General features: G+C 45.3%; 1 protein-coding gene across 2 annotated transcripts in view; it reads right to left on the reverse strand.

Annotated features, from left to right (window-relative positions):
- Window positions 1-3,703: 3,703 nt before the first annotated feature.
- The window catches only part of ctdspla (CTD (carboxy-terminal domain, RNA polymerase II, polypeptide A) small phosphatase-like a), a 241,000-nt gene continuing 232,304 nt past the window's right edge, over window positions 3,704-12,399 (reverse strand). For both annotated transcript variants that reach the window (XM_073055057.1, XM_073055056.1), the window contains one exon: window positions 3,704-4,267. In XM_073055057.1, coding sequence (XP_072911158.1) covers window positions 4,142-4,267 — 126 coding nt within the window. In that variant the 3' untranslated portion in view covers window positions 3,704-4,141. The remainder of the gene's footprint in view (window positions 4,268-12,399) is intronic.

Below are 12,399 nucleotides of genomic sequence, written 5' to 3' on the forward strand. Positions count from 1 at the left end.
ACCTGAAGGGTTGGGCACAGGAATCTACCCAGAGCAAGAACGCCAGAGAAGACGTAATATATTGCCAGTGGGCGGGGGGGGGGGGGGGGGCCCAAACCAGCAAGCATCAAGAGAGCTTAGTTTAATAAAAGATACTGCCCCCCACCTCCAAGAGGAACTCCAGATGGAGGTCTCTATCTGAAAGGTCAAGTGTTTGTTTGTCGAGATACAGCACAAAACAGGTCTGTCTGGCCCTTTGAGCTGTACCACCCAGCAACTCCCGATTTAACCCTAGCCTAACAAAGGGACAGCTTACGATAACCAATTAACCTACTAACCAGTACGTCTTTGGAGTGTGAGAGAAAACCGGAGTACCTGGAGAAAACCCGTTCTTTGTACAGGGAAGACGTACAGACTCCTTACAGGTGACGTCGGAATTGAACTTTGTAATAGCATCGCACTAACTGCTACGCTACCATGTCGCGCGCCCCCCACTCCCCCGGTTTGCTGCTCAACCCGCGGAGGTCCTCCAGATTCCGGTATCTGCAGCTTCCTGTGTCTCCTTTATCAACTGGGAAATGGGTCGACTGTATAAACCAACGCTCACCACCAAAGGCTGGGGAAGCAGAGGAGGCAGGGGCACAGTCTGCAACCCTTGCCTCCCTCTCTTCTGGGAAGTGGGTCAGTGACAGCTTTGAAAATGGTGGGTGAGTTAATGGTGCCGAGTGCAGGATGGTTAACTGGGTGAGGACAGTCTCCTCCAAGGAAAACGTTACCTGCCCTGAGACAGTCTGCCGTGAACGGGCAAAGGTTATGGAGCTCTGGAGCAACACACACAAATTGCTGGAGGAAATCAGCAAGTCAGACAGCACTTGTGTGAGGAATAAAGAGTCAATGTTTTGGATCAAGACCCTCAATCAGGACTGCAAAGGAAGGAGTACAAATTGGCAGGGGATAGGTGAGACCATGTGAGGAAGAGGGTTGGTGGGTGAAGAGAGGATGATAGGTGGTAAAAGGCTGAAGGAGGAATCTGATAGGAAAGTGGACCATGAGCGAAAGGGGAGGAGGAGAGGCACCAGAGGGAGGTTATGGGCAGGACAGATGAATAGAAGGGGTAAGAGGGGAGCCAAAATGGCGAGCGCTCTATTACCACTGGCTGGGGCAAAGTGCTGGGCTTGTACACTCTATGGCGCGGGGGCCCATGGGTCTGTAACATGCTCCATCCCAAGCCATACTCATCGCCTCTGATTTTGCCATAAGGCTGTTGTTTGAACACAGCCTGGCGTTCATGAGGGCAGAACATCGCCTGCCCCATGGAACAACCACTGGATGACCTCAGATCTCCGCCCTCCTCCAGCTCCCCCTGCCTCCCTTAGATCCTCATGTGTGGCCAACTTCACAGCCTTGCTCGCTGCCATCGCTGACAAGAAGCAAAGATGTTATCAGGCCTGGTGGGCCCCTGTGGACACCAACCGGCTTCTCAAAAACCACCAAGCAGCACCTGGAATCACTCAGCTTCGTGGACCAAGTGCCAGTGAATGAGACTGCTGCAGACGTACCTGATTATCAGCAGGAAGATGACGGGCTGAAGTGCCCAGTTCTACCACTGGACTGAGGCATGTCGGGCCAATGGAGCTCCTGGTGTTTTGGGGTCACTGCCTGTTCCTCACTTCCGCTTTTCAGAGCAGGGCACCCTTAGGGAGACAGCGACCTGGCGCGTGCGCCACGTTAAACTGCGGGATGGGATAGGGTACAAGCCAGCTAGTCTTGTTATTACAAACACCAAAGATTCAGCAGATACTGGAAATCCAGAGCAATACACATAAAATACTGGAGGAACTCAGCAAATCAGGCAGCATCTATGGAGAGGAATAAACATTTTGCGCCAAGACCCTTCATCAGGGCTGGAAAGGAAGGGAATAGAAGCCACATTAAGAAGGTGAAGGGTGGGGATGGTGCACAAGCTGGCAGGTGATAGGTGAAGCCAGGTGGTAGGGGGAGTGGGGTAAAGTAAGAAGCTGGGAGGTGATAGGTGGAAAAGGTAAAGAACTAGAAAAGAAGGAATCTCGTAGGAGGGGAGAGCGGACCATGGGAGAAAGGGAAGGAGGAGGGGCACTGGGGGAGGTGATCAGCGGGTGAAGACAAGAGGCTGGGGGGGGGGGGGGGGGGTGTGGATTAGGATCAACATGGAATCCTTCCCTCACCACCCCCCACCCAACTTCTTCCAGTACAGCTGAAGGGTCTTGGCCCAAAACACTGTTTATTGATTTCCATTTATGTTGCCTGACCTGCTGAGTTCCCTCAGCATTTCCACTGTGTTGTTTTGGGTATTAGAGCAGGAGGAAATGTATACCAGTTCATCAGGGAAAGGAGTGATTTCTCAACCGTGAGGCTCTGAGTAAGTTCAAGGTTGAGAAAATGAATGACGGTGGAGGGGGTTGACTATCAGGAGTCAAGCCCAACATAAGCTCAGACACAATGCTCACAAGTCGCATACCAGGTCCCCGAGGTCAAACCGCCAGGTCACTCCTGCTCCTATGAGAGGAGACTGGCAGGAAAACCTCACTTGCCAAGAAGTGGGGCAACACAAAAGCTTCACCATCTTTTGTTCCCAGTCCCCCCGCTCAACTTGAGCTTCACTAAAAAGGCAAATGCCCCCCTCCCCATCATGTTGTGCAAATACATTCGATCAGACGATAAACCCCACACTGCTCTGCATGGACATTGCTTTACTACGACTAAGTATTTTGATTTGATTCATGGAGAAAAGGGTCCGAAATAAAACATAAAACACTGGCGTTATTTGTAGAGATTGCATCTTAAAGACCCTGAAATCAGCACCGTACAACATGCCCCCCACTCGCAAAAACCTTTGTTTTCTCAGCTTTGCTCTCCACTTGGACTTGCTGCCCTTCAGCGGTACAGAGAATGAGGGGCAACCAACAACCCACCCATGGGGGCAATTAACACAGTGGATACAAAGTCTCTCCCCCTCATCCCCACCCCTGCCCCCTCTCCCAAGTCATGGGAACTTGAAGCAGAGCTTAGGAAAACTGGAAAGCCCGGCCACAGTCATGAGTGGGGAGGCTCAGAAAGCAGTCATATGGAGGTGAGGGGGTGGGTGGTCGGAGGAAAAGCACCCGCCCTGTCCACTGGCAGGACAGTGACATTTCCCAAATTACCGGTGACACTTGTCTAGACTCCTGTTTCCCCTTATCAAGTTATACTGCAATGGCTGCCCACAAGGTAATCTTATACCGTCCCCTATTTAAAATAGCAGTTAAAAATATTATAATTTGGTGCCATGAACTATTGTTAAGCCAATTGATGTAAAATTTAAAAGTTTAATGGCTCTGCAATCTTGTACCCAGCACTTATAATTCAATGTGTTCAGCATAAATAACAGTGCTCATAAAGACTAAGGTGTTTTTCTCTCTCTCGTTTTAAAACATACAGTCATTAAAAGATAAAAGATCTCTGGAATATGCGGAGTACAAAAAAATTAAGTTTGCTTTTCTTTCTCGTCTAAAATTATCAATTTTTGTTTTTCAAAAAGGCACTTCATTCTGCAAAATAGGTCACAGAGTAAGGTCAGCTACTGTAGATCAGTACGACTGTCTGCATAGCAATATCTGTGAAAAGAAACCGAAGAGCAAATAAAACTTTAAAAAATATCACAGAACTGCCCGAATACTTGTTTTTGGTAGGCGGAGAGAAGGAGAGGGTTTATATTCCAACTGCAGTCTGCAGTAGATTCTTTCTTCTCCTTGTTTTCCAACGTGGCATGTGTATGTGTGTTTTTTTTAAAGTGATAGTTGTTTCCTTTTAAAAGTCTGGTCATGTTTGACTTTCTGACGTCAGGCTTTGAGAGGCTGGACAGTCACCAATCACCGTGTCCGTGGTAAGCTCACTGCAGCGAACGCTGAAGTGCTTCCCATTTGGAGATATTTCCCACTCCTACTCCACAAGATGCAGTTCTGATCCAAGCAAGGCATTGGGTGGGTGGGGGACTGAAGGAAACTTCCTTATTACAAAAAAAAATCAGAACGCTGAAGGGGGTTGGGGGGGAGGGAGGCTGTGGGTCGGATGGAAATTAAAAAAAAAAATTGGGCCAAGATCAATGCAAAGAATTTGCCACGAGGACATGCCTGGAGCTCGGTCGCTACCTGCCACGGAGGTTCTGCAGCATAGTGTAAACATCTTCCTCTTTGCTCAGTCCTTCAAAGAATGGAATCAGATCATACAACTCTGTGTCCGACATGTCATCGAACCAGGACTGCACAGGCACCTGCAGAAGAGGAAAAGCACTTTAAAATTTATTTTTATTTAGAGATACAGCATGGAATAGGCCCTTCTGGTCTAATAAGCCACACCATCCAGCAACCCATCTATTTAACCCAAGCCTAATCACAAGACGATTTGCAATGACCAATTAACCTACTAACCGGTACGTCTTTGGACTGTGGGAGCACCCAGACCCACATGGTCATGGGAAGGATGTACAAACTTCTTGCAGATGGTGTCAGAACTGAACTCTGAACTCCTTCGCCCCCAGCTGTAATAATGTTGCACTAACCACTGTGCTACCGAGGAACCTGACTGCATCAGCTAACTTCCTCGCCCCTGAAAAAGCCCTACCATTTACACATTCAGAATCAGGTTTTTGACATACGTGTTGCTTCACAACACAACACATAAAAAAATACTACGAGTTACCCCAATAAAAAGTATTTAAAATATAAATACGTAGTGCAAAAGGATAGCTCACTGTCTGCTCAGAAATTTGATGGCACAGGGGAAAAGCTGTTTCTGAATTGTTGAGTATGTGTCTTCAGGCTCCTGTACTTCCTCTGATGGTGGCAATGACAAGAGGGCATGTCCTGGGTGATAGGGTCCTTAATGATGGATGCTGCCTTTTTGAGACATTGCCTTTTGAAGATGTCCTTAATAATGGGGAGGCTAGAGCCCGTGATGGAGCTGGGTGATTCTACACCTCTCTACAGCCTTTTCCGATCCTGCGCAGTGGTCCACCCATACCAGATGGTGATGCAACCAGTGAGAATTCTCTTCTTGGTGCATCTGTAGAGTCTTTGGTGACAATAGCAATAGTCAATACTGGGACATGGATCCCTGAAGGGGTAAAGGTCCACCTTCTAGAAGGGTTGTAGCCCACGTGTATTAGGGGAAACATCAAGACTTAATAGTGTATGGGAACAGGCCCTGTGGCTCACAGTATCTGCTCCAAACATGATCAACTAAACTAAACCTTTTCTGTCTGCACATGATCAATATCTCTTCATTTATTGGTCTAACAGCCTATTACACAACACTAATGCATCTGCTTCCGATGAGGAAAAACTTCTTCACACAGAGAGTGGTGAATCTGTGGAATTCTCTGCCACAGGAAACAGTTGAGGCACCGGCGGTTCATTGGCTATATTTAAGAGGAAGTTAGATATGGCCCTTGTGGCTAAAGGGATCGGTGGTATGGAGAGAAAGCAGGTACAGGGTTCTGAGTTGGATGATCAGCTATGATCATACTGAATGGTGGTGCAGGCTCAAAGGGCCGAATGGCCTACTCCTGCACCTATTTTCTATGTTTCCATTACCACCCCCAATAGATCATTCCAGGCACCCACATTTTCACCTGACTACCTAAATTCCACTGTCATATCTATTTTCACCCCCTTCCTCAGCAGCACATTCCAAGCATTTACCACTCTTTTTTAAAAAAAACTTGCTTTGCACATCTTTAACCTTTCCCCTCTCACCTTAAATGCACGTCTTCTAATTTTTGACATTTCTTCCTTGAGACAAAAGAACCTGACTGCTTAACTTACCTATGCTTCTGATAGTTGCACCAATACCATCAGGTCTCCCCTCAGTACATTTATGTTACTGTATATCACCCTGAGATTTATTTTCTTGCAGGCATTCACAGAAAAATAAAGAAATACAATACAATTTATGAAAGACTATATATAAACACAGGGTGGCGGGCTGGAGATACATCTCTATCAGAGGAGGTATAAAGTGCTCCTTCCCTCCACTCGCCTGCAGATCACCCTTGAGCAAGGTGTAGAACCTGCCTAGCCCCTGATCAGACACGTGAAGCAGGAGAATGGCCGTATGAGCAGCAAGTGCTTACCATCAGTCCTGGTTATGCAACCACTGACACCAGAGTACTGATAATGGCAGGGATCACCTGCCTTGTAAAGACACTGCCCAGAAGGCAACAGCAAGCCACTTCTGTAGAAAAATTTGCCAAGAACAATCATGGTCACAGAAAGACTGTGATTGCCCACTTCATACGACACGGCGCATAATTAAGATGATACACAAAGACTGACAACCAATATGCAAAAGATGACAAATTGTGAAAATAAGTTGTAAAATAATACTGAGAACATGAAGTGTAGAGGCCTTCAAAGTGAATCGGTAGGTTGTAGAACCAGCTCAGATTTAAGGTGAGTGAAGTTATTCATGCCGATTTAGGAGCCAGACGGTTGAGGGGTAGTAACTGTTCCTGAACCTGGTGGTGAGAGACAGAGTGCTTCTGTACCTCCTACAAGAGAGTAATAGCAGGAAGAGCATGGCCTCAATGGTGGGGGTCCTTGATGCTGGATGCTGCTTTCTTGTGGCAGCACTCCTTGGTAATATAACAGAGCAATTCTATTTGCACTCCCATACTTGTAAGAAATGTCTGACTAGCATTCAAACCTGGGATAGTTTCCTTCAGGAGTTTGGAGGAAAGCTGATAATGATTTTTGTGTATTTTTAATGAAAATACCAGGAAGGGAAGTTATGCCTGGAATGTATCAATCTCTGGTTAGAGCTCATCTGGAAGGTTATACAGGTTTTTGACAGCATGTGATGCAGGGAGCACAAAAAACTAAATTAGAATAAGAAGATAATAATGTAGAAGATTCAGAGGTGATCCAATTATTGTACCTAAAAGGGATTAAAGAATTTAATGGGGTGGATGGAATCAAAATATCACTCATTGCTGACCTAACTGTGATCAAGGGAATGGACAGCACTGTATAAATATGAGAAAAGGAGGCTGTCAATTTATGTTAAACACAAGAGATTCTGCAGATGCTGGGAATCTTCAACAAGGAAATTAGGACATGATGAAGTGTCTTGGCCTGAAATGTCAATTACTTATTTGCCTCCATAGATGCTGCCTGACTTGCTGAGTTCCTCTAGCATTTTCTGTCCATGTCACTCCCAAGGGACCATCCCATCAGACCCAATGCCCATCACTTTATTTCTCTCTACCAGCAACATGCTCTCTCTCCAAGCCTACCAACTTCTCTTTGACTCCACACCCTCCTAGACGAAGGATTAATTTACACCATATGGAGTAGGTCATTCAGCCCTTTTTACCGTGCTACACCATGAATTAAGATCCAGGGTTTATTTTACCAGCAATGCACTCACATGTCTTAATTCCCTCCATGTTTGACTATCGAGCAATGTTTGTTTTGAATGAAGCCTCTACAGCTCTCTGAGTGACAGGATAGGCTGGCGAGCCTTATATCAGAGTGTGAAAATTATTGAATATTCTCAAGTATAGGATTTAGAAACATAGAAAACCAACAGCAAAATACAAGCCCTTCGGCCTACAATGCTGTGCCGAACATGTACTTACTTTAGAAATTACCCCAGATTACCCATAGCCCTCTATTTTTCTAAGCTCCACGTACCTATCCAGAAGTCTCCTAAAAGACCCTATTGTTTCCGCCTCCACCACCGTCGTCAGCAGCCCGTTCCATGCACTCACCACTATCGGAGTAAAAAACTTTCCCGACATCTCCTCTGTATCTACTTCCAAGCAGCTTAAAACTGTGCCCTCTTATGCTAGCCATTTCAGTCCTGGGAAAAAGCCTCTAACTATCCACACGATCAATGCCTCTCATCATCTTATACACTTCTATCAGGTCACCTCTCATCCTCCGTCGCTCCAAGGAGAAAAGGCCAAGTTCAATCAACCTGTTCTCATAAGGCATGCTCCCAAATCCAAGCAACATCCTCGTAAGTCACCTCTGCACTCTTTCGATAGTTTCCACATCCTTCCTGTAGTGAGGAGACCAGAACTGACTGCAGTACCTCAAGTGGGGTCTGACCAATGTCTTATTTAGCTGTAACATTACCTTTCAGCTCTTAAACTCAATCCCACAATTGATGAAGACCAATGCACTGTAAGCCTTCTTAACCACACAGTCAACCTGTGCAGCAGTTTTGAGTGTCCTATGGACTTGGACCCCAAGATCCCTTGATCCTCCACACTGCCAAGAGTCTTACCATTAATACTGTATTCTGCCATCATATTTGACCTATCAAAATGAACCACTTCACACTTATCTGGATTGAACTCCATCTGCCACTTCTCAGTCCAATTTTTCATCCTATCAACGTCCTGCTGTAACCTCTGACAGCCCTCCATACTATCCATAACACCTCCAACCTTTGTGTCATCAGCAAACTTACTAACCCATCCCTCCACTTCCTCATCCAGGTCATTTATAAAAATCACGAAGAGAAGGGGTCCCAGAACAGATCCCTGAGGCACCCCACTGGTCACTGACCTCCCTGCAGAACATGACCCGTCTACAACCACTCTTTGTCTTCTGCGAGCAAGCCAATTCTGGATCCACAAAGCAAGGACTCTTGGATCCCATGTCTCCTTGCTTTCTCAGTTAGCCTTGCTGAAATCCAAATACACTACATCTACAGCTCTACCTTCTTCAATGTGTTTAGCCACATCCTCAAAAAATTCAATCAGGCTTGTAAGGCACGACCTGCCTTTGACAAAGCCATGCTGACTATTCCTAATCATATTATGCCTCTCCAAATGTTCATATATCCTGCCTCTCAGGATCTTCTCCATCAACTTACCAACCACTGAGGTAAGACTCACTGGTCTATAATTTCCTGGGCTATCTCTACTCCCTTTCTTGAATAAGGGAACAACATCTGCAACCCTCCAATCCTCCGGAACCTCTCCCGTTCCCATTGATGATTCAAAGATCATTGCCAGAGGCTCAGCAATCTCCTCCCTTGCCTCCCACAGTAGCCTTGGGTACATCTCATCCGATCCCGGAGACTTATCCATCTTGATGCTTTCCAAAAGTTCCTGCACGTCCTCTTTCTTACATGGTCTACATGCTCAAGCTTTCCAGTCTGCTGAAAGTCATCCCTACAAATAGCAAGATCCTTTTCTGTAGTGAATACTGGAACAAAGTATTCATTAAGCAACAACACACACAAAATGCTGGTAGAACACAGCAGGCCAGGCAGCATCGATAGGGAGAAGCGCTGTTGACGTTTTGGGCCAAGACCCTTCGTCAGGACTTATTCATTAAGCACCTCTGTTATCTCCTCCAGTTCCATACACACTTTTCCACTATCAGATTTGATAGGTCCTATTCTTTCACAACTTACCCTTTTGCTCTTCACAAACTTGTAGAATGTCTTGGGGTTTTCCTTAATCTTGCTCGCCAAGGCTTTCTCATGGCCCCTTCTAGCTCTCCTAATTTCATTCTTAAGCTCCTTCCTGCTAGCCTTATAATCTTTTTTGAACCTTTTGTAAGCTTTTCTTTTCTTCGACTAGATTTATTACAGCCTTTGTACACCACAGTTCCTGTACCCTACCATCCTTTCCCTGTCTCACTGGAATGACCTTAAGCAGAACTCCACGCAAATATCCCCTCAACATTTGCCACATTTTTGCCATACATTTCCCTGAGAAAATCTGTTCCCGATTTATGCTTCCAAATTCCTGCCTGATAGCTTCATATTTCCCCTTACTTCAATTAATGCTTTCTTAACTTGTCTGTTCCCATCCCTCTCCAATGCTATGCTAAAGGAGATAGAATGGTGATCACTATCTCCAAAATGCTCTCCCACTGAGAGACCTGACAGCTGATTTACTCACATCTGGAAAAGCATGAACTTATTAGAAATACTTAACATGGCTTTGTGCAGGGAGGTCTTGTCCTATGAAAAAATAAGTTTTTGAGGTGCTTTTCAGGGGGTAATGGAAATGATTGATGAGGGCAGGGCAGTGGATGTGGACTTTAGTAAAACATTTGACAAGATTCGTCATGGTAGGCTGGGATTAAGGCACATGGGATACAAGATTATTTGGTAGATTGGATTCAAAATTAACTTGGCTATAGAAGACAGAGTGTACTAGTGGAGATATCTCATTCTGATTAGAAGTCTATAACTAGAAAAAAGGATCTGTGCTGAAACCACTGCTGTGTGTGATATATTTGGATATGAATGTAAGTGGAATGATCTGTAAGTATTTGGACAACGCAATAATTGGTGTTGTGGATAGTGAGGGAGGTTGTCAAAGGATATATACAAGTCGGAAATGTGGGTGCAGGAATGGCATAGGAGTTTAATTCAGATTAAATGTGAGGTCATGCATTTTGAGAAGATCTGGAGAGGTGCAGAATAAGTTTCAGACACAAAATGCTGGAGGAACTCAGCAGGCCAGGCAGCATCTATGGAAAGGTGTAAACAGGTGATGTTTTGGGCTGAGACCTTTCATCAGAACTGGACAGAAAAGATTGAGAAATCAGAAGTCAGAAGTCATGTGGTGGGGGTGGGGAAGAGGAGGAAGAAGTACAAGGTGGTAATTGATAGGTGAAACCAGGAGAGTAAAGAGCTGAGAAGTTGATTGGTGAAAGAGATAAAGGGCTGGAGCAGAGGGAATCTGATAGGAAAAGGTAGAAGACCATGGAAGAAGGGGAAGGGAGAGGAGCACCAGAGGGAAGTGATGGGCAGAAAAGGTGAGAGACAAAAAGGGAAATGGGGAATGGTGAAAGGGGCGGGGGGGGGGGGGAGAGGGTTGGGGCAATTACCAGAAGTTCGAGAAATCGATGTTCATGCTATCAGGTTAGAGGCCATCGACTGACATGTTGGAATGGGAGTGGGAAGTAGAAATGAAATGGATGGCCACCAGGAGGCTCTGCTTCTTCTGGTGCTCAGTGAAGCAGTTCTGGACACAGCTCAGTGCATCATAGAAACCAGTCTCCCCTCTATAAATGCCTTCTATACCTCGGTGCCTCAGTAAAGCAGACAACATAATTAAAGACCCCATTCGCCCCAGACTCTCTCTTTCTCTATCTTATCGGGCAGAAGATACAGAAGCTTGAAAGCAGATACCCAGGCTCAAAGACAGCTTCTATCCTGCTGTTGTAAGACTACCAAACAGTTCCCTCGAATGATGAGCTGGACTCTTGACCTCACAATCTACTTTGCCATGGCCTTGCACCTCACTGTCTGCCTGCACTGCCCCTTCTCTGTAACTCTGCACTCTCATTGTTTTCCCATGTACCACCTCAAAGCACTGTTGTAATGAAATGACTGCCTGGAGGGCACAAAAATCACAGTTTTTCATTATATCTCAACACATGTGACAATAGCAAACCAATTTACCAATAAATCCTCATTAAGACCCTAAGACACTGGAGCAGAATTAGGCCATGTGGCCCATCCAGTCTGGTCTGCCATTTCATCATGGGTGATTTTTATCCCTCTCAATACTATTGTAGAAATGTATACGGGATGGTTTTCTGAACCAACATGTCGAGGAACCAACTAGAGAGCAGGCCATTCTAGACTGGGTATTGAGCAATGAGGAAGGGTTAGTTAGCAATCTTGTCCTGCGAGGCCCCTTGGGTAAGAGTGACCATAATATGGTGGAATTCTTCATTAAGATGGACAGTGACATAGTTAATTCAGAAACAAAGGTTCTGAACTTAAAGAAGGGTAACTTTGAAGGTATGAGATGTGAATTAGCTAAGATAGACTGGCAAATGATACTTAAAGGGTTGACGGTGGATATGCAATGGCAAGCATTTATAGATCGCATGGATGAACTACAACAATTGTTCATCCCAGTTTGGCAAAAGAATAAACCAGGGAAGGTAGTGCACCCGTGGCTGACAAGGGAAATTAGGGATAGTATCAAATCCAAAGAAGAAACATATAAATTAGCAAAAAAAAAGCGGCACACCTGAGGACTGGGAGAAATTCAGAGACCAGCAGAGGAGGACAAAGGGCTTAATTAGGAAAGGGGAAAAAAGATTATGAGAGAAAGCTGACAGGGAACATAAAAACTGACTGTAAAAGCTTTTATAGATACGTGAAAAGAAAAAGATTGGTCAAGACAAATGTAGGTCCTTTACAGTCAGAAACAGGTGAATTGATCATAGGGAACAAAGACATGGCAGACCAATTGAATAACTACTTTGGTTCTGTCTTCACTAAGGAGGACATAAATAATCTTCCGGAAATAGTAAGGGACCAAGGGTCTAGTGAGATGGAGGAACTGAGGGAAATACATGTTAGTAGGGAAGTGGTGTTAGGTAAATTGAAGGGATTAAAGGCAGATAAATCCCC

Source organism: Hemitrygon akajei, chromosome 8, assembly GCF_048418815.1.
Source record: "Hemitrygon akajei chromosome 8, sHemAka1.3, whole genome shotgun sequence".
NCBI lineage: Eukaryota > Metazoa > Chordata > Chondrichthyes > Myliobatiformes > Dasyatidae > Hemitrygon > Hemitrygon akajei.